General features: G+C 43.8%; 1 protein-coding gene across 4 annotated transcripts in view; it reads right to left on the minus strand.

Moving 5' to 3' along the window:
- Nucleotides 1–26,535, minus strand: part of ASPSCR1 (ASPSCR1 tether for SLC2A4, UBX domain containing) — a 170,234-nt gene that overhangs the window by 23,224 nt on the left and 120,475 nt on the right. For 2 of the 4 annotated variants that reach the window (XM_033960227.1, XM_033960226.1), the window contains exons 11-14: nt 26,153–26,215; nt 21,953–22,005; nt 10,709–10,760; nt 10,256–10,325 (exon numbers count right to left, since the gene is read on the minus strand). In XM_033960227.1, coding sequence (XP_033816118.1) covers nt 10,256–10,325; nt 10,709–10,760; nt 21,953–22,005; nt 26,153–26,215 — 238 coding nt within the window. The remainder of the gene's footprint in view (nt 1–10,255; nt 10,326–10,708; nt 10,761–21,952; nt 22,006–26,152; nt 26,216–26,535) is intronic. The other 2 variants (XR_004540796.1, XR_004540797.1) reach the window with 1 other exon arrangement.

Genomic DNA, 26,535 nt, shown 5'->3' on the forward strand with positions numbered 1-26,535 from the left:
CTTCAGGAGATGACCCAGTATATAAACTGAAGATTAGATTAAATTAGATTAGATCTTCCACTTTGCCATCAATGCTGGCTCTCATGTCCACTATCATATAATCTCTAAGTGATACAAGAAGGCTTCCTGTTTTATTTCCACAAGGTCCTCCACACTACTCTTCTGGAGCTTCTTTTTCAATTTGGTTTCTCTTCCTTCAACTCCTCTGGAAAAAATAAATAAACAAACAGGAGAATGAACTTGAAAGTAGAAACCAAGAATTCTATTTCTTTATGCTGAAGGATCTGGAGGAATGGGAGTGGCTATAGAGCATGAGGAGGCCACTTATACATCCTAATCAGGATAGCATACTGACCCTGAAAGCGCTATACCTCTTTCCATCTAGTCTATATATGTACTCACTAGACCTCTTACAGGCATTCGCCTATATCTTCAGGTGCAAATGCAGTTCACTTACTTTGTATCTCATAATGCTCTTTTGACTAGTTTACTAACTGTTCAGTTGTGGTAGCACCACCAATTCCTTTCATTTTCTTTCTTGAGATGCTTACCTAATAGGAGTCTCATCTCCTCAAACACATTGGCTCCCAGAGCAATAATACTGTTAATGGAACATCCAAGATTAGTACTGAAATCTCTCAGTTCATATCAACGATTCTTATTATATTCCCTTTCAGACTTGGGAAGCAAAAAACTGCTGTGCACTGTCTATACTTCCACAAGATTGCACTTACCCTACTACATCAACTGCTGTCTAATATGCATATGCCCCCATTGCATGCTTTTACCTCTGCAATGAATTTTGCTCTCGTAATGATCTGATTATAAATATGTGTTCTACTATATATCTTCTACATACTGCTCATGCAAAATTTCATCATTGTATGCTTATGAGCCTCCTCCATAATCTGGGCTTTCCATGCATGCAGTGAGATTTTTGACATTCCTCTTCTAGAGTCCAGCTTATCCTCCTCTTCCAGGTTCTCTCTTTTGGACTTTTTGCGTTCATTGTACTGTGTTATATCACCACACAATGATATCTGTAATTTCTTCTACCGTGTCAAGGGACTACACAATCTTGCCATGCTTATTTCTCAAGGCTGGATTTCTTTAAGCTCAGTACTTTTTCTACCACATTAATGGACTTTCCATTCCACCACCTACTGCCAGATCCTCTCTCCTTGGGAAATTTCCTTCTATGGATCTCTTTGAGTTTCCTAATGGTCTCATGTTGCTTCAATTCTCCTCCACATTATTTTCCTCACAGTTAATGGAGGATGATTTTCTTCTAGATTGCACAAACACGTTCTGGTATGCATTTCTGCTGATGGACAGAAAGTTACTCCAGAAGTTGTTAGACCTCTCTAAGTGTTTGCTGCCCTGGGTACAAACCCAACTTGTAACTTCAACTTCTTTTTCATCTTTTAGTCGCAAGATTGTTCCTCACACTCGAGTGATATTTAATCATCATCATTCTTTCACCTTTGGTGGCTCTGGCGGACTTATTTTCTTGCATAGAAACATCTGCAGTAACCATTAGAACATAAGAATAGCCTTACTGGGTCAGACCAATGGTCCGTTAAGCCCAGTAGTCCATTTTCACGGTGGCCAATCCAGGTCACTAGTACCTGGCCAAAACCCAAGAAGTAGCAACATTCATGCTACTGATCTAGGGCAAGCAGTGGCTTTCCCCATGTACCTATCCCAGGCTTTCTTGAATTCAGACAGTCTTTGTCTCCACCATCTCTTCCAGGAGACTATGCCACACATCTACCACCTTTCTATAAAAAAGTATTTCCTTTGATTACTCCTGAACCTATCATTTCTTAACTTCATCCTATGCCCTCTCATTCCAGAGCTTCCTTTCAAATGAAAGAGACTCAACTCATGCGCATTTACACCATGTAGGTATTTAAATGTCTCTATCGTATCTCCCTTCTCCTGCCTTTCCTCCAAAGTATACATATTGAGATCTTTAAGTCTGTACCCATACGTCTTATGACGAAGACCATGCACCATTTTAGTAGACTTCCTCTGGACCGACGCCATCCTTTTTATATCTTTTTGAAGGTCCAGTCACCAGAATTGTATACAATACTATAAATGAGATCTCACCAGAGTCTAAACTAAACTAAAACTTAAACTAAACTAAATCTATTTAGTGGAGTTGGGACTAAAGAGGACTGTGAAGATTTACAAAGGGACCTGAACAAACTAGGAGAGTGGGCAATGAGATGGCAGATGAAGTTTAATGTAGAGAAATGTAAAGTCTTGCATGTAGGAAACAGAAACCCCGAAGTACAGCTATACGATGGGAGGGCTGGTAATGGGTGAAAGTACCCTAGAAAAGGACTTAGGGGTAATAGTGGACAAGACAATGAAGCCGTTGGCACAGTGCGCAGCGGTCTCTAAGAAGGCGAATAGAATGCTAGGTATTATTAAGAAAGGTATTACAACCAGAACGAAGAAAGTTATCCTGCCATTGTATCGGGCGATGGTGCGCCCGCATCTGGAGTACTGCGTCCAGTATTGGTCGCCGTACCTTAAGAAGGATATGGCGATACTCGAGAGGGTCCAGAAAAGAGCGACACGACTGATAAAAGATATGGAAAACCTTTCATATTATGAAAGATTAGAGAAACTGGGGCTCTTTTCCCTGGAAAAGCGGAGACTTAGAGGGGACATGATAGAGACTTACAAGATCATGAAAGGCATAGAGAAAGTGGAGAGGGCCGAGCTCTACTTCTGTGGAGATGATGCGGTATACAAACTTAAGGTTTAGTTTAGTTTAGTTTAGAGGGACAGATTCTTCAAACTTTCAAAAACTACAAGAACGAAAGGGCATTTGGAAAAATTAAGACAGGACGGATTCAGAACCAATGCTAGGAAATTCTTCTTCACCCAAAGGGGGTTGGACACCTGGAATGTGCTTCCGGAGAGTGTGATAGGACAGAGTATGGTATAAGGGTTCAAGAAGGGATTAGATCATTTCCTGAAAGAAAAGGGTATAGAAGGGTATAGATAGAGGATTACTATACAGGTCCTGGACCTGATGGGCTGCCGCCTGAGCGGACTGCTGGGCTTGATGAACCTCTGGTCTGACCCAGCAGAGGCACTGCTTATGTTCTTTATAGACCAGGTCTTCACCAGAAGGAGCTCGACTCAGTTAACAATAAAGTAAACATAATACTTAAACATAAGATGAATGTAGCTAAAAAGACTTAATTTCCAAAATGTTTGGAAAACAAAAAAGTTTTCAGAGCTTTCTGGAATACGACAAAGGGGCCTAAACTTCAGTGTAAGCAGTAACTTATTCCAGAGTCTTATATAGTGGCATCAATACCTCCTTTTTCCTACTGGCCATACCTTTTCCTTTGCACCCTAGCATCTCTCTAGCTTTCGCCGTCACCTTTTCAACTTGTTTGGCCACCTTAAAATCATCATATACAATCACACCTAAGTCCCGCTCTTCTGTCGTGCACATAAGTTCTTCACCCAATAGACACTATCGTTCCTTCAGGTTTTTGCAGCCCTAATGCATGACCTTGCATTTCTTAGCATTAAATTTTAGCTTCCAAATTTCAGACCATTCATCAAGCTTCGCTAGGTCTTTCTTCATGTTATTCACACCATTCAGGGTGTCTACTCTATTGCAGATTTTGGTATCGTCCGCAAAGAGGCAAATCTTACTCGACAGCCCTTCAGCAACATCGCTTATAATGCATACATTCTGTTACAACCCTTCCAGATTCGGTATGCTAGATGTTAATCCCTTCCCGCAATCTGGGAGTTGCAGAAATTCTAGCACTTTTCTGAGCACATGCTCCTCCCACCTTAGAGTTGGAGCTCCTTGTAGTTTCAATTTCTGCAAGCAATTCATGCAGAAGTCTTCTGCTCTGCATCTTTTTCTTATTTTTTTGCTTAAAATTCATCATTTTCGGTGGCTTGAGTGCCTTGAGACCCCTTTGCGGTGTGAGTGCCTTGAGACTCCTTTGTGGTGGCCCTCTGTCAGATGAAAGGACGCAGTCCCATGGAGCTGGACTGCTGCTTCACTGAGAAACTTTGGTGGATCTGTGGAGCCAGCCTGCTGTGTGCCACCCTTCCTGGACTTGGGGTCAATTCCCCTGGGAGCTCACTTGCCCGCTGACCTTGGGGGGTTTAAGCACAGGCTGTATGTGTCCTGAGTAAAACACCTCTGGGTTTCAGGGTGTAGGCTGCATTTCCTGCCTCTTCAGTGTGCACCTGAGGATCTGTGGGGGTGGAAGTTACAGTCGGTGTCCGGCCGACTGGCAGTCTGGAGATCTTCAAGTCTTGTCATTTAGGAATTGTTCGAGGCAGAAAATCCTTTTCCTCCATTCAGCTGCAGTGTACAGAGCTGAAAGGCAGTCACTTCAGAGACTGAGTACACCTCCATTAGGCCTACTAGATTACTGCAACATCCTCTACCTTACCTGCCCGGCCACTATGACCAAACAATTACAAACAATCCAAAATACAGCCTTGAGACTCATCTACTCATTGAGGAAACACGACCATATTACAGAAGCATACATCGACTCATACTGGCTACCAATACAAGAAAGAATACTATTTAAATTCTACTGTATGTTATTCAAAACCCTAAATGGAGACAGCCCAACCTACCTGAATAACCGCCTCATCCAAACTACCTCAATCAGACATAGAAAAACACACACCCCATTCACCCCCCCCAATCAAAGAAGTAAAACGGAAAAAACTATATAAGAACATAAGAAATGCCTCTGCTGGGTCAGACCCGAGGTCCATCGTGCCCAGCAGTCCGCTCACGCGGTGGCCCAGCAGGTCCAGGACCTGTGCAGTAATCTTCTATCTATACCCCTCTATCTTCTTTTCCAGTAGGAATTTGTCTAATCCTTTCTTGAAGCCCAGTACCATACTCTGCCCAATCACGTCCTCTGGAAGCGCATTCCAGGTGTCCACCACACGTTGGGTAAAAAAGAACTTCCTAGTATTTGTTTTATATGATGGCCTCCTAGCCACTCAAGCAGCAAAACTAGATAACCAGATCTCCAATCTACTGATATCTACCCCAGACTACAAGATGTTCAGAAAAGAAATAAAAACTATATTCTTCAAGAAATTCCTGAAACATCAGACTTACCGTCCTACCTCCATCTTCCCGCCACACTAAAACTACTAGAGTTCTCTTTACCTCTCTAGAAATGACAAATAATCTTTCATTGTAACCCACCATCCATAATTTTTTTGTAATCCGCCTTGAACCGCAAGGTAATGGCGGAATATAAATCTCTAATATAATGGGAACTTCAGGGGTAGTCTGTGAAACTCTCAATCTCATTTTTGAGAGTTTCTGAGGGTAGGGCTCAGGTCTCCCACCTCCTCAAACTGCTATTTTTTTATTTTGGGATTTTATTTTTGCTGTTTTTGGTGCAAATTCGCTGGCGGTGGCCATCTTGGATTTTTATCGATCTGTTTTTCAAAGTTTTAGTTCTGCCTCAAACCCCCTCAATTTGATAAAAAATCATTTGGGATGGATTCCCCAGCCCCTAATCTTCCAAATGTGTGCATTGATTGCGCCAAATTAGCACCGAATCAGCAACCATGTACTGCATTCCACATCACTCTGGGGGAGGAGGCAGGAGCCAATTCGGACTTTGCCTCCTTTGGGTTCTCCAGGGCTGGGGAGCCAGACTGGGTCCATGATTTCAGGGAAAAAAATCCTGCCCAGAGGCTTTTCTGGAGTCTGGCACCAAACACCAGCGTTATGAGACTGGGAACTCTTTTACCATGCTACAGGTGCGTTAGCAAGGTTCTCCAATGGATAGGGGGTGTGAATTTTCACCAGACTTTATTTGGCTCCTCTGGAAAGCGTATTCTTTGGACCCAGCGTTTTGTTTGACGCAGCCTGCAGGTGCATTGGTTTCTTCTCCACTGGTTGGCCAGTAGCAGAGCTCCCTTTTCAGGAGCCCTCTTATCCGGATATGGCAGGGTTAAATTGTATTGGTTGCCATGCGGATACCGTGCCTCTTGTGTTTCCTGACACTGCTTCTATTTTGGATCCAGCTGATACCCTTGCTGGGACTAGTCAACAGTCACCCTGAGAGTCCAGATATGGGTGAGGATCTCTCCATTTGCAGACATTAAGCGTGGCTCTGTCCACCATTTTATTGCTGAGGTTCTGAAAGAGCTCAAATTGGAAACCCACCTTTCATATCTCTGTTTGGTCATGGACTGTTCTAATATGCTGTTCTCCTTTTTTCCATCCCATACTCAGCTTCTTGGTCTCGTTACAAAACAATGAAACACACCAGAAAGCTCTTTCTGGCTCTCTAAAGCTCTGACTAAGCTTTATCCCCTGGCACCTGATTTATAGCAGTTTTTTGAGCAACCGAAGGTGGATTCTGCTATGGCGCAGGTTACCCGATGTATGGCCCTCCCTAGCGATGGGAGTAGTGCTAAAGGACTCCCAGGATTGCAGAGTGGATGTTATATTAAAAAAAGATTTTTGAAGTGGCTTCTTCAGGTATCAGAGTGGTGGCTGCAGCCTCTTTTGCAGTCAATGCCTGTTACACGAGATTGCGCAGTGTGCTCTCTGCGGATGTGGATGCCTGTCCCTAGCTAGTGATGGACAATGTGGATTATGTGGCAGACGCCCTTTATGATCTCATTCGAGTTCTTAGTAAGGTCTCAGCTTATGCAGTGTCTGCATGCCGGACTCTTTTGATCTGTCATTGAGCCGGGGACGCTGCCTCCGAGGCCATTTTAAGCAGACTTCCTTTAAAGGATCTGCTTCTTTTTGGAAAAAGATGACCTCATGGCCAGTGTTGCTGATCACCACCCTAAGTCTCTCCCTGTGAACATGTCTCATTGGACTTCGAGAGGTGACTGTAGTAATTTTCGTCCCTCCCAATAATTTTGTCAGGGATCTTCAGGCTTATCCTCCCAAAGATAGTCCCAGGGATACTGTCCCCCCTTACAACAATTCCAATTTCAGACATTCTCAGGCATCTGGATCCCAGGCAGCTCCAGCTCCTAAAAAGCCTCAGTAAAGTCAGGCAGGGTTTATTCATATCAGTGGCTATTTATCAGTAATGGACTCGCTTATCCTCAGATCAATGGGTGCTGGACATCATTCGGGAGGGGCACAAGATAAATTTCTTTGCCTTCCTCCGGATTTGTTTCTGGACTCATTGGCAGGTCGGCCGGGTAAGGAATCAAAGGTCTGCACTACTCTGCAGCGTCTCTTGGACATCGAAGCTATAGAACCCATTCCAGAACATGAACTGGGCTTCAGCAAATACTCCTTATATTTCATCATGCCAAAAAAAAGCTCAGAGGACTAGAAGCCAATTCTGGATCTCAAATCGGTCAATCTTTTCCTGTGGATTCCTTATTTCTGAATAGAAACCGTACCACACAGTCACTGCTGCTGTCTTTCTTGGAGAGTTTCTAGTGTCCTTGGATCTCATGAAGGCTTACCTCCATATTCCAATATTTCCAGAGCATTGTAGGTTTCTGCATTTCCATGTTCTATAACAGCATTTCAAGTTTGCAGCTCTTCCCTTTGGGCTAACAACAGCTCCCCACACTTTCACCAAGGTGATGGTAGTTGTAGTGGCTTTTCTCTGCAGGCAGGATGTCCAGGTCAATCCTTACTTGGACTGGTTGATCCGAGCTCCATCTCGACAGGAGTGTGGATGTGCAATGGAGATGCTGGTATCTCTGCTACAAGGCTTAGGTTTGATCGTCAACTTCAAGAAGAGTCAGTTGACGCTGTCATAGACCTTGGAGTAGCTGGGCATTCTCTTCGACATGCAGCAGGGTCATGTGTTTCTTCCTGAGCCATACTTACTGAGCCAGTAACTTCATCAGCAGATCAGAAATCTCGTGGACCTTCCAGCCCCCAGGGCCTGGCATTATTTGCAGTTGCTAGGGTCCATGGCAGCCTCCTTGGAGGCAGTCCCCAGGCCAGAGCACACAGGTGCCCTCTACAGGAGTGTCTCCTCTCTAAGTGGTGTCCACAACATCATTCCCTTTAGATACCGCTCCCCTGGATGGAACCAGCACACAACAGTTTGTGCTGGTGGGTCAGAGGGAGGCTCTCTGCCAGGACAAGCTTCTTTGGATCTCAGAGAGGATAAGTTTTATGGCAAATGCAAGCCTGTCTGGTTGGTGTGCTCACTGCGGGGACCGCTCCATTCAGGGGCAGTGGACTCCTTGTCAGAAGCTTTGGGCGATTCGCCTGGCATTACTCACTCTCCTGCCCACTCTGGAAGGACACTCTGGAAGGACGCTCTACTCTGTTAACACCTCTGGACATGTCAAGAAATCCTCTTCTGTAATCCGCCTCGAACCGCAAGGTAATGGCAGAATAAAAATCACAAATGTAATGCAAGAGTAAAGAAAAAAACCTTAGCAGAAAGGTAAACTTGACTGGACGAAGTCCAGATACATCTTCACTCTGCGGAAAACAAAAAATTGATAACCTTGTGAGCTGGTGGCGGGCAGGAAGGCACTCGCACATGCACGGTGTGGGCAATTGCAAAGCTTTGTTGCCAAACATTTTGGAAATTAATTATTTCAGTTTACTTTTCTTTGTCAATTTTATGTATTATGTATTACATTATTGTTAACCAAGTCAAGCTCCTCTTGGTTGATGACTCGGTTGATGACTTGGTTGTATCTCCACCAGCTAGAGGATGTAAATTCAAAAGTCATCATCAACATCTTCTCTCATATCAAGCAGCATTATGGGGTAAAGGCCTGGAACAATTACTTATGCTTGCTAATACTTATGGGGAATTCAGGAGACACCTAAAAACATATCTGTTCCTGAAGTACTTAGGCAGTTGATTTGTACAATCTTTCCCACAATAACTGATCTCTAGAGCCGCTATTCACTAGTTTTAACCTGCCAGTTCTACTCAATTTGTAACATTTATCATTGTAAACTACATAGAACTTCACGGTCCTACGGTATATAAACTATTTATTATTATTACTATTAAAGTGACAGTACACTTTTCACTGTCCATACTGGGCTCCATGGATGATGTTACCCATCTGAGAATATGCTGCCTGTTTTTCCTGGGATAAGCTGACAGTACAAGCTTTCAAGAAACCCTTTAAATCAACCACTAGATGGCACTACTAACCTGCAGGCAGGATTTGAAAGATCTGTACGGCTGTGTACACCAATGTCACTTAGCTAGACACAGACAACCAGAGTTTTCCAGATGCTACTGCACTCTCACCTCACAAAGGTGATAACGTTTGAGAAGATGGGATACAAAATGCAAATCAATCAAATCCAAAAAAATGTTATTAGTCAAGTGGTGGAAATGCCCACTGAAAAACCATTTCATTAAAGTGGAGAAAAAGCCTCAACTTTTATTTCATATGCAGACGGCAACCCACTGAGTTTCAGATCGCGATCCTGGTTCTGATAACAGCTGTGAAGATAAGTGTAACTTTTCCTAGGTTCTTTTACCTGTTCCCTGTGCACAGTGGTGGGATATGTTCCCGTTTTGAAAGATTACATTTTGAGCAATAGTGTAGTTTTTTGCCCATGATACATAATAAGAACGGCTAAAAAACTCAGTGGGTTGCCGTCTGCATATGAAATAAAAGTTGAGGCTTTTTCGCACTTTAATTAAATGGTTTTTCAGTGGGCATTTCTACCACTTTACTAATAACATTTTTTTGGATTTGATTGATTTATATACTGTTATTATTATTATTATTTTTCTAGTAATACAAAATGCAAACAAATATAGCCTTTTGCGGGCCTCCCTGTGGTCCCATATGAGTGATGGCAGAATTGCCCATCTTACCATTTCTCTTTGGGACAAGCACTCCAGACTTATCAGGAAGGAATCATTCAGCAGAGCAAAGTGAAGAGTGATGCATCCTCATAGCCCTGACACCACTGCATCCACGAGGCACAGTGTTCCCAAGTAGACGAAAGGAAGGACACAGTTTTGGTTTTTTACATTTTTTTTTCCCTTCCAAGAGAAGGGAGTGGTGTGTAGGTAAACAGTAACCGCTCTTTCTGTGCTCCTTGAAATCAACAAACCAAATCTAGGCAATTTAAGTTAGATACTTAAGAGAGCTCCCCTGCACCTGACCCCTATAGTTTATTAACTTTCTTAGCTTTTAGTTCCACTGACTCCACTTGGTGAGACAAATTTAATAACTTAAAGATAGATATCACTAATATATTTCATCCCAATCCTGATAGTAAAGGGCTCACCTGGCTACCAAGATGTCTGCTTGGGTAGGGGAGACTGCAGAATCTTGAAAGTTCTTTCTGAGATAATTATCTGTATTTGAAATTATATAAAACAAATTATAGACTGCCTCTATGAACCTTATAGAACACCCAAAGTAGTTTACAAATTAGACATTAAAAAAAATCATTCAGAACACAAGAAAAATGCAAACAGAAAACTAGAATTATGTTCCATCTTATAAACAGCCCAGCATCTCACCACCATTAGCCCTCTGCCCCCTCAAAAGCCATTCAGCCAGTCACCGAGAACAAGAATGTCCTGTTCTTTTTCCTATATCATTTATATAAAACACCTTTCAACATTTCCTTTGAACAGGAAAAACACAACAAAGGTATAGAATGTAGATTAATGAGTGAGGAAATTGAACAAATAATCCAAAAAAGAAAGGGAAGGAAGTTACTGAAGTCGCTCACCTCTCCTGACCTCTGACCCAAAATGGACAACAGCTGCAGGGAAGAGATTAGCCTGGAGCAGTAAGAGAAAGAGAGGAATGTCACTGAAGCCCTAACTTTAGCTCTACATTCACAGCTGATCCAATGATGCCAGAAAAACTACTGTTGCAACTCTATTGTAAATCCATAGCAACACTTAGAACAGACTGGGAATTAATGCAAACCCTATATAAAACAGTGGCATCATGGTGATATCCTTCAGTTTATAAAGCAATGGCTCTCAAACCTTTTTAGCTCTAGCACATAATTGAAATTATAAAATTGCAAAACCAATAAAAAATTACATTTGCAAGTTATTTATTTAAGTTCTTTAAGCTATGTATGGGTAATTGTAACAACAGGGGAAACTAAAGTAGATAGAAAAGAATTGCTAATCGATGCAATGGATGTGCTTGTTTTTGAGTGCAAATTAACTCGATAATCGACAAGTAAACACGCATTTAATCATCCACCTTCTGCAGTCATTCTCTTTCTTTTAATTTAATTTCTGTCAGAGCTGAAAATCCAAGTTTGCAAAGATAAGAAGATCCAAACAGTAACAAAGCCTTGATTGCTTTGTTGCTCAAGTTGGATAACTATTCCATAAAAAATCAAAATAAAATGACTTGCCGTTAGTTTTCAAGGACAAGAATGATGCTTGTCTGGATAACACACACAGACGCTCATAACATTGACAAACTCTTGCATATGTGACTTACATGTCATCTATTCTAGTGTATACTTATGAAGGGAATTTTTAAAAATAAATTCTGGAATATCACATGGCACATCCGGAATCTCTTTGAGGCACACCACTGTGCCATGGCACACAGTTTGAGAGACACTGTTATAAAGCATGCCAAAACCACATTTTGAGTGTGCTGTTAAATTTTGGGCATCCATTCTGAAAAGTTTATAGAGATAATAAATACTGGAGGTTACAATGATGAAAGCTACACGTAACCACATACAGATCAGGCAGCAGCCTCTGGGAACATGTAAATACACAGACCAGGCGACAGCCAGTCTCCAGAAACGTGTAAACATGGATTGGAACCTACCCGCCAAAAGGAAGCAGCAGGAAATATTTTGTGAGGCTTCTCAGCATCTGCGCTCGGCATTGCGTAAGGTTGCATGCCATCTCAGCAGACTACAACCAAGTCATTAAAGGAGCAGACAGTCCAGAAAGCTCAGAGAAAACACTCTCCAGCCTTTGAAGTTTCCACTGAATTAATCTCAAGAGATCCCACTAGTTGGGGAAATGGACAGCTGAACAGAGCCCCCTTCCCTATAAATACACACAAGTCCCTTTTAAACACTGCATTTCTTTCATGCTAATTCCAAGTAAGAAAATTAGGTTTTAGTAGCTTTTAGTGCTGGAATTTTTCTTTTTTTTAATAACATCCCTCTCTTGCTTCCCTCCCACCCAATTATCTTGGTGAATAATTAACATTCTGAAGAAGATAACTAAAAGCCCAGCATCTTGAGAGCTCAAATATCTTAGTTCAAAGACCTGCCTCTTCTGTTCGTTTCCCTGGTGCCCTGTCAATCAGGCTCTGGGCATTCACTTCAAAAGCCTTGAAGGGAAATGGCCCAAGGATCAAAGAAAGTTCACGATAGAGCCTGTGAGCAATGCACAGTGAAGAGTGAGAAGAGCAAAGGAACCTTTAGTTCTGTTAATGAATATTCAGGGGATACTGCTCCAGTCACTCTCTCCGTTCTGAAGAGAAAGATCTTTGTAAAGAAATGTCCACCCAGAAACCATGACCGATTTCTCATGCAAACAAATTTTTTCCTGGCAGCAGGAAAGGAAAATATGGTAGGATGGCGATAGGAAATAAAAGCCTAAAAACATTCCGCAAAATTCAGAGCACAGAACATTTGTCTTGCTTCATAGAATGTCATCATCAACACTGATCAACCATCTGCTTCTGGTTAAGAAAGTGATTCTTCCTGCTGGCATAGGAGTGCACCCAAGGGGCCAAAGGGAAAGATGAAAAAGGAGAGATCACAGCATTCCTGAAACACACCAGCTGCCAGATTTTTTTCACATATTAAAAACCAATCTATAAATATTTATAAGACAATGTGCTTTTAAGGTTTCTTTGAAGATGTGAGATTTCGAATCGTGGCTCTTCCTCTCTCCTTCCCTGCCAGACCTTCTTCTAAATCTAGTGCAGCAGTCTCTAGGCTTCCTACTAGGAACACTCCACTGGTACCTCAAATGCATTTGCAACAAGGAAACATGAGGCTCACTCAATATGCAAAAAACTAGCATGGTTGAAAATCAATAGTAGAAAAGAACTCAGGAAACTGTCTAGCAAGAACATCTTTACAGTACATTATCTCTCATAGGTCTGAAAAACCTTCCCTTAAATTATAGGATTTTCCATGAGAATTCAATTAGTAAAAACATAAGAATAGCCTTACTGGGTCGCACAAAGGCCCGTTCTCACAGGGGCCAATCCAGGTCACTAGTGCCTGGCCAAAACCCAGAGTAGAAACATTCCATGGCTTGCCCCATGTCTTTCTCAATAGCAGACTAAAATATAGCGATTTTAGGATTTTGGAGAGGAACCCGAGTTCTAACCCCAGAAACCTGTAAAACTGAAAACTATAAAACCTCTCCCCTCAAAAAAATGTTCACCACAGAGAATAATGGAAGTCCTCACTGTGCCTGTTTGTCTGAATCAGCCTGGCTGCAGGGAAAGGATTATGACTAATGCATCCCAACCCCAAGATTCTGCAAGCAGTGAAAGGGGCAGAAATTATGCAGCCGGCTCCCTGATTCCCAGAGGTTCTTACTCAGGGGCCACACAGCCTGCAGGCAAGCTGGTCCCAGGGGGATGAACCACAAGCTCCTGATGAGACCCAAAGCAGGCTGGCTCTACAAGGACTTTGAGATTGGCCTGGGAGCAGCAGTCCTCCCCCAACAGAGTATACCCAAGCACGGAATAGGATGATTCAGCTTAGATGTTTCAGCATGGGACAGTTCAGTTTCATCACAGCCCTTTCAATGCGGGCTGTTTCATCTCTTAATATTAAGATGTCCTCTCAAAGTCAATCTTTTACGCTGGAAGTCTTCCCTCTGGACAACCTTTTGGTCCAATATAAAAGGAAACCTTATGATGCAGCTGATTGATCTGTGATGATACCTTTCAAACCTTGAAGTCACCAGATAATGCGGAGGCAGGAGAAGATGACTGCGGGTGGGTGAAGAGAAAGGAAAGAAGCACCATGGGAAACAGCCATGCTGAACCGGGCTAGATGAAAAAGCCATGCTGAACTGTCTGCACTGAACTGGCTGTGCCGAATCATCCTAGACCCGCACTAAAGCCACAAAGAATTGTAAAAAAAAAAAATCAGATAGAAAAATACCCCAAAATAATGAAGAGAAGTAGAGCAGAGCAATAGAATAACTGAGGAGGGTGCAGTTCTCCACTGCAGAAGGGGAGGAGTTTCAAGTTCTTAAAGTGATATCCTCCTACAGTTTCACAGGATATGGGAATCAACAGCTCAAGTATATCTGCAACAGAACTAAGCATTAAAAGGGCCAAGAACAAAAGGAAAAGGGGAAATTGGTCTTGTGCTACCGACACCAAGAAAAAACTAAAAGGCTGAAAATGTTGCAAAGGAAAATACCTTTACCGGAGAGAACTGCGAAAAGAAAAAACATTCTCTGTTAGCCGGTGGGATAGGAGTGCCACACTTTTTGGGCTACTACCAGGCAGCTCGTTTGCAGGAAATTGTGGCCTGGTGTTCGTATTTGGACCGACCCTGAATTCAGATTGTTCAGAAATGTTTGCCTACCATTTCATTATGGAAATTGCCATGGGCATCATTAGGCATTTTACAGCATTATACCCATATTTCTAATCCTTATTTGCAAAATACTTTGCAGGTTTGGCACCAGGTGCGGTGCCAAATGTTCCCTGATAGAGGCGTCTGCCGAAAATACAGTCTATGTTTGACACCAGGGTTTTTCCCGGGTGGTGAGAAACCTTTTCGCACGCAGTGGACTCATTTGGGTCTTCATACCTTGGAGCAAGTGTGGTCGGAGACCCATATGTGTTCTTTTGATCATTTGCAGGAAGAGTTTGGGTTGTTATCAACTACCCCGTACAGCCCACTCTAAAATTACTAGGAATTACAATCGACAGATGCTGCACCATGCAGCCGCAAATCAATAAAACAATACAAAAATCATTCTCAGTCATGAGAAACTTAAGACAAGTTAGGAAATTCTTTGAGAAAACACAATTCCAGCTCATAGTACAGTCCCTAATACTAGGCCTACTAGACTACTGTAATATCCTCTATCTCCCCTGTAACAATAACAAAACTACAAACAATTCAAAACACAGCACTGAGACTCATTTACTCATTGAAGAAACATGACCACATTACAGAAGCATATCTCAAATCGCATTGGCTTCCAATCCCAGCAAGAATACAATTTAAATTCTACTGTCTAATATTTAAGACTTTATACAGAGACAGCCCAAACTACCTGAACAACTGCCTCATTCACACCACCTCAACCAGACATAGGAAAACTCACACCCCATTCTCATACCCCCCCCCCCAATTAAGGAGGTCAAACGGAAAAAACTATATGATGGCCTCCTAGCCACTCAAGCAGCCAAACTAGACAACCAAATTGCCAATCTACTGACGGCATCCCTAGACTACAAAACTTTTAGAAAAGAAATAAAGACCATATTCTTCAAGAAATTCCTGGAATAACTCCGGAAGTTTCAAATACCGCCTCTCACTAAACCCACCTACCCAAACATCTAGCCATACTCATTTCTTACTATCTTTGAAAATGACCAGATATCTTTTTGGTAAGATCTTTTTGTAATACATCCTTGATAATTCTTTTGTAATCCGCCTTGAACCACAAGGTAATGGCGGAATAGAAATCCCTAATGTAATGTAATATAATGCAATGTTAGCTGTTGATTCCTTCTATTATACTCAATTGCATTCCTATATAAAACATGCTTTTTGGGATCTTTGAGTGTTACGAAATTGGAACGGGGTCTTCTGTTGGGTACTGGATGTGGGAGGGGGTATTTCTCAATTATATCAAGCGTTATTGGCTCACATTTCTCCTGCTGATCCCTTCAAAACTCAATGGGAGGGGGATTTGGGGGGTGACCCTTCCTCCTTCATCTTGGCATTACCTGTATAAATTTTTGTTTGCCACTTCCATGTCCTAGGCTTTCACTGAGAATGGCTATAAGTTATATTACTGTTGGTACTACACCCCAGTTAAATTATATCAGATCTATCATGTAGGGGATCATTGTTGGGAGTAGCTTTATAGATGGGGTGGTTCCCCTTCCCTTTTTTTTTGCCTTCTGTAATGCTTGAGATCCTCTGTTTATATACTGGACTTTAATGTATTTCCTGAGGGGATAGGTGGGGGGGGGGGGGTTGTGGATTCACACTGTGATTTCATGTGCAAATATTTGGTAATTAGCAATATTGTTTGCTGTATTGTGAATCTCTTGTTTTTTGGGTGGTTTTATGTGAAAAGTTAATAAACATACATTAGAAAAACAAGGAAAGAGACCCCCACCAGAGTTCTCAGCCTGTGAAAAGATAACAATTGCTGGTCCCATGTGATAGACAGCCGGGAAAGCACACATGCACATGGTCAGGACTGCCAAAAGCTTCTGGAAGTTTAGAATGCTGGGCAACCACCTGTGATAATGCAATCCTGGTGATCTTTGAAGAACCACTCTCTTCCAACCACAACGGTTTCAACTGAAGGCCCCAGACATGCATGAATTTGTAAATGAAGAAAAGGAGAAAGCGCTATTGTCATGCTTAAGTGTACACTTTGCAACTTGTTTTGTATAGTATCACAACAAATGATGAAAGAAAGACTCACATGGTCCATCTAGTCTGCCCCACAAGGTGGACAGAGCTGCTATGATTTTGTATTTCTTTTCTGTTAACATAAGAATAGCCTTACTGAGTTAGACCAATGGTCCATCAAGCCCAGTAGCCCGTTCTCATGGTGGCCAATCCAGGTCACTAGTACCTGGCCAAAACCCAAGGAGTAGCAACATTCCATACAGAATCTCAAAGAATAACAAGATTCTGGAATCACCGAGTAGCAACATTCCATGCTACCGATCCAGGTGAGTATATCAATTTCCAAATAGACTGTAAACTGTACTGGAGTTGCCACTGAAGTAGAAACATAGAAATAGACGGCAGATAAGGGCCACAGCCCATCTAGTCTGCCCACCCCAATGACCCTCCCCTACCTTTCTCTGTGAATAGATCCCACGTGTCTATCCCATTTGGCCTTAAAATCAGGCACGCTGCTGGCCTCAATAACCTGAAGTGGAAGACTATTCCAGCGATCAACCACCCTTTCAGTGAAAAAGAATTTCCTGATGTCCCCGTGCAGTTTCCCGCCCCTGATTTTCCACGGATGCCCCCTTGTTGCCGCGGGATCCTTGAAAAAGAAGATATCTTCTTCCACCTCGATGTGGCCAGTAAGATACTTGAATGTCTCGATCATGTCACCCCTCTCTCTGCGATCCTCGAGTGAGTACAGCTGCAACTTATCCAGCCGTTCCTCGTATGGGAAATCCTTGAGTCCCGAGACCATCCGGGTGGCCATTCTCTGGACTGACTCCAGTCTCAGCACATCCTTACGGTAATGCGGCCTCCAGAATTGCACACAGTATTCCAGGTGGGGCCTCACCATGGATCTATACAATGGCATAGTGACTTCAGGCTTATGGCTGAAGAAACTCCTGCGTATGCAACCTATGATTTGCCTTGCCTTGGATGAAGCTTGTTCCACTTGATTGGCAGTCTTCATGTCCTCACTGACGATCACCCCTAAGTCTCGTTCTGCTTCAGTTCTTGTTAGGATCTCGCCATTAAGGGTGTAAGTCTTGCATGGATTATGGCTGCCCAGGTGCATGACTTTGCATTTTTTGGCATTGAAGCTGAGTTGCCAGGACCTAGACCAGCGCTCCAGTAGGAGTAGGTCGTGCATCATGTTGTCGGACATTGAATTTATGTCTGTTGTGCTTTTGCCCACTACATTGCTTAGTTTGGCGTCATCGGTGAATAATGTTATTTTACCTCGCAGCCCTTCTGCCAAGTCTCTTATAAAGATGTTGGGCCCAGGACTGAGCCCTGCGGCACTCCACTGATTACCTCCGTCATTTCGGAAGGGGTGCCGTTCACCACTACCCTCTGAAGCCTACCTCCAAGCCAGTTCCCAACCCATTTCATCAATGTGTCGCCCAATCCTATAGAACTCATCTTGCTCAGCAACCTGCGGTGTGGTACGCTATCGAATGCTTTACTGAAGTCCAGGTATACGATGTCCAGGGACTCCCCAACATCCAGCTTCCTTGTCACCCAGTCAAAGAAGCTGATCAGGTTGGATTGGCAGGATCTCCCCTTAGTAAATCCATGTTGACGGGGATCCCGTAGATTCTCCTCGTTCAGGATCGTATCCAATTGGCGTTTGATTGGAGTTTCCATTAGTTTGCACACTATTGATGTGAGACTTACCGGTCTGTAGTTTGCTGTCTCCATCTTGGAGCCTTTCTTATGGAGTGGAATGACGTTAGCCGTCTTCCAGTCCAACGGCACGTTACCCGTACTAAGGGAGAGATTGAAGAGCACGGATAGCGGTTCCGCCAAGACATCACACAACTCCTTGAGCACCCTGGGCTGTAGGTTGTCAGGCCCCATTGCCTTGTTACCCTTAAGCTTTGACAGCTCGCAGTAGACACTGCTGGGTGTAAACTCGAAATTCTAAACGGGTCATCTGCGTCAACCCTTGTCTGTAGCTGAGGGCCGAGTCCTGGCGCCTCGCGGGTGAAGACTGAGCAGAAGTATTCATTTAACAGTTGGGCTTTTTCTGAGTCCGCTTCTACATAGTCTCCGTCTGGTTTCCTAAGACGTACTATCCTGCCTGAATTCTTATTTCTGTCACTGATATACCTGAAGAAAGATTTATCTCCTTTCTGGATGTTCTTCGCTAGAGACTCCTCCATGCGGAATTTGGCCTCCCTAACTGCTGTTTTGACGGCTTTTGACTTGGCCAGATAGACTTCCCTAGAGTTCTGTTTCCCTGATTGTTTGTAAGAGATGAATGCTTTTTTCTTCTCCTTGATGAGGTCCGAAATCTCTGCAGAGAACCACTGTGGCTTATTGTTCCTTCGCCGTTTACTTACTGATTTAACATAGCTGTTTGTTGCTTCTTGTATGGTGGCTTTCAAAGTCGACCACATTTCTTCCACGTTATCGGTTTCTGCTTGGCTTTGTAGCGCCTGGTGAATGAAGTCTCCCATTTCTTTGAAGTTTGTGTCCTTGAATTTGAGGACCTTGGTCAGTGTGGTAGATTTAGTGAAACCTTTCCTGAGATTGAACCATACCATGTTGTGGTCACTGGAGGCCAATGTGTCGCCCACCAAGACCTCTGTGACACTTTCTCCATTGGTAAGTATCAGGTCCAGTATTGCCTGATCCCTTGTTGGTTCTAACACCAGTTGCCTGAGTCTTGCTCCCTTCATAGAGTTTAATAGCCTCCTGCTGCTGCCGGTAGAAGAGGAAAGTGTGTCCCAATCCACATCAGGCATGTTGAAGTCACCTAACAATACTGTGTCCCCACGCAAGGTGATATTCTCTATATCTTCAATTAATTCCATATCTAGGTCATCCTGTTGTCTTGGGGGTCTGTATATTACGCCAAGATACAGGCATTTGTCCTTCCCTCTGGCCAAATTTACCCAAAGGGATTCCCCAGTGTAGTGGACATGTGATTCTGGTGACCTTAATGTCATCTTTAGTATATAATGCTACACCTCCTCCCATTTTGCCCTCCCTGTCCCGGCGAAGCAAGTTGTAACCCGGTATGACCATGTCCCACCCGTGGGAATCTGTGAGCCAGGTCTCAGATATCGCCACCACATCCAGGTCAGCATTCCTCATTTCTGTTTCTAATTCCAGGATCTTGTTTCCCAGACTGTGGGCGTTTACATACATAGCCCTCCATGTTGTATGTTTGTTATGTCTCAGTGGGAATGTTCCCACTTGAGCTACTTGGACACCTTTAGCATTATTCGCATGTTTTGCACTTTCCCTAGACTCAGAGTTACAACGTGCACCTATCCCAGACTCCCCAGACCCAGAACTACAGTGTGTTCCTATCCCAGACTCAGAAATGTGTGTACCCTGTGGGGGTATTCCCGCTTGTGCTACTTGAACTCCTTTAGTACAATTTGCAATGTGTGTTCTCTCGCTGGACCCAGAATTACAATGTGTACTCCCTCTAGACCCAGAATTACAATGTGTACTCCCCTTAGACCCAGAATTACAATGTGACCCAGGATTATAATGCGAGCCAACCCCAGACTCGAAAGTGTGTATACTCTCCCCTGACCCAGATCGGTGTTTACTTACCTTAGTCTCAAAAAAGTATTGGCAGCTTAGCTCGCCAGGTAGGTTGTTTGTATTGCTACGGTTTAATGCTATCCTCTTTCCATGCACTTTTTTTAATTCTATCCCTGAGGCATCCACCACCACCTCTATGAGTACTTCCTTATGTTACTCCTAAGTCTACCACTCTACAACCTACTGCTTCCCCGTACTAATCCTGCTCACTATTCGTTGTTGGGTTTCCCTTTCCATAATGCTCCTTATTAAGTATTTAAAATGTTATGGATTTACTAGTGTTTAAGCCCGTTACATTAACGGGTGCTAGAGTAAATATCTTGTCTGTCTGGGTTTTTTTTCTTTGTCTCTGTCTCTCTTCATTGATCCTGTCTGTCATTCTTTCTATTTGTGTCTCTCCCTGGCCTCCTACCTGCCTGTATTTCTCTGTTGCGCCATGCCTGCCAGTCGCTCCATGGCCCCCTTACTATGTCCAGTGTCCCATCCTATGTCTTTAGTGCCCTCAGTGCCTCCTTCCTATGTCCTTAGTGCCCCCAGTTCCGCCTTCCTATATCCTTAGTGTCCCATCCTATGTCCTTAATGCCTCCTTCCGATGTCCTTAGTGCCTTCAGTGCCTCTTATGTCCTTAGTGCCCCTTCCTATGTCCTTAGTGCCCTCAGTGCCCCTTCCTATGTCCTTAGTGCCTCCTTTCCATGTCCTTATTGCCCCCAGTGCCTCCGTCCCATGTCCTTAGTGCCCCTTCCTTTGTCCTTAGTGCCCTCAGTGCCTATGTCCTTATGCCCTCAGTGCCTCCTATGTCCTTATGCCCTCAGTGCCTCCTATGTCCTTATGCCCTCAGTGCCTCCTATGTCCTTATGCCCTCAGTGCCTCCTATGTCCTTATGCCCTCAGTGCCTCCTATGTCCTTATGCCCTCAGTGCCCCTTCCTATGTCCTTAGTGTCACCCGTGCCTCCTTCCTATGTCCCCCTCACTGCCTTCCAGACTTTGTCCCACCCCCACCCTCCGAAGCCAGCCTGCCTGCCTCCCATTCCCCTTTGCAGTATAACCCTTGAGCAGCATGTTTCCATCTCCCCCCCCCCCGCCACTACCACTGCCGTACAGCTGATCCCACTGACCTTCCCATCGCAAGACGACCGACAGGCCTCCCAGCTCCAGCAGTGTTTGAAGCGCACTAGCTGTGCTGCTTTGCGGCCTTCTGTTGCCCCGATTCCTCTGCCGCGTCTCTGATAATGTCATCAGGGACACAGCAGAGGAAATCAGGGTGGTGGAGGGCCGCGAGGCAGCGTGTTTGGAGTGCTGCAGACGTTGCTGGAGCCGGGAGGTTTGTGGTCGTCTCGCAGTGGGAGGGCCAACAGGGGTTCGGGTGTGCCGGGGGGGGGGGGGGCGAATACGACGAACTGCCTTACAGGAAAACAGAACTGTAGGCGCGCATGCGCACTCCTACTTGCCAGGGACCTACTGATCATGGAAAACAGAACACACAAGTGGAGTACGCATGTGCGCTTAGGGTTTTATTATTATAGATAATTCCTAGAAACTGACTAGATATGTTCAGTTATAATCCAGAGTGAACTTTGTGGTGTCTAGTCATACATGCAGTATCATGTACATGTCATCCTAGACTTGTGTCCTGATGGGGAAAAAAAGGTAAGAACTAGTGGCTTAAAGCACTAAAAAAGTGACTAGCTAAATTTTATATCTAAACTGTCTCAGGAAATTTCCAAAGATCTACAAATATGAGCATGGAACAAGGGAGAAATTTGTAAGTACGATGGACCTTACCTGGAAGAGGGTTTCACACTCATTCTGAAGGACAGTCCTGGGAGGAGTGATGACTGTAAAAAAGGAGTAATTCATGAAAACTATGTTGCATTGCACTTTTTCTATAGAAAAAATGGTGCTAGTATTCAAATGCAGGGAGCAGGGTCACCCTGAGTCCCACTCCCACAGGAGTCCTTCCCCTGCAATTGAACAGAGGCAACTTCAAACATTCAACTGCTCTAGATCACCAACACAACTTATGCTGGGAAAATAAAAAAAACAAAAGCAGATCTGAAATAGATCCAGTCATATAAATACACATACAAATGCCCTACTTCAAAATAGAGAAACTTTGCAATGCAAAAAAAAAAAAAATCCTTAGAGAAGGCTTCCCAGTACTTAACAGCTCTCATAGATAAGAGCAACGTACCGTATTTTTCGCTCCATAAGATGCACTTTTTCCACTCCCAAAAAGGGGGTGGAAATAAGGATGTGTCTTAAGGAGCGAATATTAAAAAACCCCATAAACCCGTACCTTTTTTTCCCATCCCGGCGGTCCAGCGCACTTTCTGCGCTCCTGCCTCAGTTCCAGTTATATCTTGTGGCAGTGGTGCATGAGGCAGGCACGCGCTTTTTGCGTGCCTGTTTGGTCCCGCACTGCATAATGGCTGCTTGTCATTTCTCATCATGCGAGAACTGACAGGCAGTCATTCGGAGTGCAGCGTGGGACCAAGCAGGCATGCAAAAAGCATGCGCCTGCCTCTGCCTCGTACACCGCTGTGCCACTGCCACAAGAGAGCAGGGGAACCGAGGCAGGAACGCAGAAAGCTCGCTGGACCACCAGGATGGAAAAAAAAGGTACCGGGGGGCCTCTGCCTTTGCCTTGGGGCTGGCTAGCTGGCACTACACATGCCTACCATTAGATGTGCCCACCACTAGACCTGCCCTGTACCCTGACCTCCAGAGGGGGGACAGGTACAAGGCACACACCATTTGGTTCAGAATTTTTTTTCTTGGTTTTTCCTTCTCTACAGGTGGGTGCGTCTTATGGTCAGGTGCGTTTTACAGAGTGAAAAATGCCATCAAGATTTTGCTAGTGGAAAAAAAAAAAGTATAAACATTACTGCTCAGTGTTCTCCTGAATGCTCCCAGCCTCTCCCGCATTGAGAATGCCGACTGAGAAGACTCCCAGTCTTGTATTTTTCTTGTTTGATTACTGCATTAAAGACAATTTTGGTTCAAGAGTTCTGAGTCTCCTCATAGTAATGTTCTATACTCTGGTGGGGGGGAGGGAAAGAGATTGGAACTTGTATACTGCCTCTTTGTAGTTTTACAACCATACTCAAAGCGGTTTACATACAGTTAATTCAAGCATTTTTCCTATCTGTCCTGGTAGGCTCACAATCTTATCTAATGTACCTGGGGCAGTAGAGGATTAAGCAGCACGATTTGAATCCACAACCTCAGGGTGCTGAGGCTCTAGCTCTAACCAATATGCCACACTCTCCTCGCTTAGTGTCTTTTGGAACCACACTCTGCAACGACAGTACATTATGACTCAATACAAACATTTTTGTGACAAGAGACCTATGATGTAAATTTGCCAATTTTGCAGCTGCTGTGAACACCACTCATGAGGCGTTTCGGCAACACTGCAGTTATAGTGGCCCGAAAAGCCATCTTTATATAGGAGGGAAATGATGTCAATCAAGGAAGGATGGAAGCTTAGAGCTGACACCATCACCAGCCCGAGCAAATTCCCAAGGGCTCTGGTGCATTGTGGTGCTGAATGGCATCAGAAAAAGCTGGAAGAGGGGAATTGGCTCCTAGAGTGGGCCCTCATGGCACAGCTCCAGTGGTGATGGTGGAGGGCCGCAATGTGTTGTCTGTAGAGAGAAGTCCACTAGCAGAGCAATCTGATCCAGCAAGAGTCAATTATGGCAGTCATATGGGGGATGCTATGCAGGCCTGGATGGAAGAAATTAAAGTGGAGATTTGCTTGGTCAGGATCCAGATCAGAGACACTGCTCAGGAATTAAAAGCAGATCTAGCTGATACGGGCACATGCATCAATGGTATGAAGCTGCACATGGATGGCTGCAAGGAGGCTTATGGCAGAGTTGCAGCACAGTGTTGAGGCACTTCGGGAGGAATATCAGGGACTGGAGCACAAATTAGAAGAGAAGGAAAATATTGAGGAGGTGGTCCAATCATTAATGGCTTGGCTTTCAGAAGAGATAGTAGCTCTCCCTGAGTGGCAGGACTCCAGCTTGGCCTGTTTCAAGATTTGTTTATACTACTTTACAAAAGCACACGGCATTTTGAGGGGTTACTACAGCGCTGATACAGGCCCAGTGGTTTGCTGATCACGATTAATGGAGACCAGAAGCTGGCTGTCACTGTGGATGAGGCTAAGGTGAGGGGAAGTGTGGCCTAGTGGTTAGAGCAGCTGCAGTTCCTTGTAACTTAACTTACAAAATAAGGATCTGTCTAAAATATGTCAACCACACAGAAAAAGTGGTATATCGAGTCCCATCTCCTTTCTCAGGGAGGAAGATGTGGAGATGCAGATCAATATTAACAACCACACAAAAAGTCACTGGAGTTTTCTGAATGGAGACAGGAGGTTTCGTTTTTGACTGATGAACAGTTACATGATCATCAATTCTGGGAGATATGTGTGGGTGAAAGAGTGGATTGATGGAGGGGAAGAAACTGAATTATTTCTGCTGGCTCTTTTTGTTCTTGTGCAGGGCCCTAGTTCTCCATCTAAGTGAAAGTTATTGTTTTGGAAACTTCAGAGGGTGCAAGACTCTGCCTGTTTTGTACAGGAGAGCCACTTGTTACGGAAACATGAACCTCCGCTTTCAAAACTGATCTGGCCCTATAAGAGAGTGGGGATGGAATAGTGGATACATCAGCATCTGCAGGAGGTCTTAGAGCTTCATAGGAGTTTAAGTACCTGTATGGATGTAAATCGCTTTGAATATGTAACCACAAAAAGGATTTCTATGCAGGACTATGGGAAGAACTGATCTCTATCATTACATACTAGGAGGAAATCCACAATTGTCATTGTTGCTTACAAAGGTTAGAGGACTCATAAGCCATATGTTGCCTGGGAGAACAGATGTGTGATTGGAGCTGCAGGAAACCCATAAGAGGCTCAGGGATTGGGAGCGGGGAATTTTGCATCAGCTGCAGTTACTGAAACAGCATTCATTTGACTTTATTAACAATGGGAGTAGGCTCCAGGCTCACAGTTAAAAATTGCTCAGAACATCCTATTGAAAAAGCTGATGGTAGTGCTATTCAGAGGGAACAATTTTATAAAATGTATCTATTCTTGACACTGTTGTATAGAGGGATCAGAAATACTACAGGGACGTGGACTGTCTGGAGAGGAAAGAGAATAGGGAGGGGTACGGGGACACTCCCCAAGTGACATTAAACCTAACAGATAAACAAAACTTAACCAGGAGAAAAGCAAACAAGACACCAACTTGAGCACAAGTTTTACACGCATAAAATTGGAATACATTAACTTTCTGCAAGCTCATGGTAGAAGCTACCCACTCAAGACATCTGCATGCTGCTCTACCCTAAGCTTTTCTGCATCAGCTCCATTTTACTTAAAGACAGGTGTGCAGCATCTGAGGCCAAAGCAGACAGGCTCTGATGCTCAAAAGCTTGCCTTGCAAGGATGGCTGATTGTAGCTAGTCCTCCTTGCAAGGCAGCTCAGCCTCTGACTGATTACCCTATGCAAATGCATTACAAGGAGCTCAGTAGTATTAAAATGAGCACTCCTTGTAATGCTCAGGTCTGAAGCTGCCAGTAGCTGTTTGTGCATGTGTTCTGTGAGTGTATGTTCCATGCCTATGGTCAGAACGCAGCTGTTAGGCAAGGGAGATGCACTCGCATATCATTTGTGAAAACAAAAATAAGCAAAACTTGCTTGCAGCTCCAGCAGATCAAGAATTGTACCGGGCCTGCGCAGAAGAGCTGTGCCTACCGCTTAGCCCTTCTGTGCAGGCGCCAGGCACACTTCCTCCAGTATACTAAGCAGAAATACCTTGCATATGATTTGCATGCTATTTGTGCTTAGCATGCCCCAGAAAATTAAAATCACCCCCAACCTGGTATTTTTTTTTTCCCGGTTGTTGGAGCTTTGTGCATCCTGCCCTCAGAGTCACAATATAATTGCAGGAAGAACTACTTACACAGATAAAACGGTAGATCTGCATCAGCCAGATGACTTCTTACAAATTCTTTCAGCATGCAAACTGTGAATAAATTAGGCAATAAGGGACAAAATCTGAAAACATCTGAAGGACACGGAGACCGCAGAGGTTGATCACTAACAGTTTCCCATTTATACACATCAAATCACATATAAAATTTTACTGCTAACATGTAAAACAAAATCTTTGCATGCACCAAATTTCTTGGACACCAAGATCTAACACTCGGAATCTTTTACATATGCCTTCTGTTAGACACATTTTTTATGATACCACCCGTAAACGCATTTTTTCTGTTAGCGCTCCCGAACATTGGAAAATATCGATAAATTTAAAACCTTCATGTTTAGGGACGCTTAGAA

The sequence above is a fragment of the Geotrypetes seraphini genome, chromosome 10 (genome assembly GCF_902459505.1).
Source record: "Geotrypetes seraphini chromosome 10, aGeoSer1.1, whole genome shotgun sequence".
Lineage (NCBI taxonomy): Eukaryota > Metazoa > Chordata > Amphibia > Gymnophiona > Dermophiidae > Geotrypetes > Geotrypetes seraphini.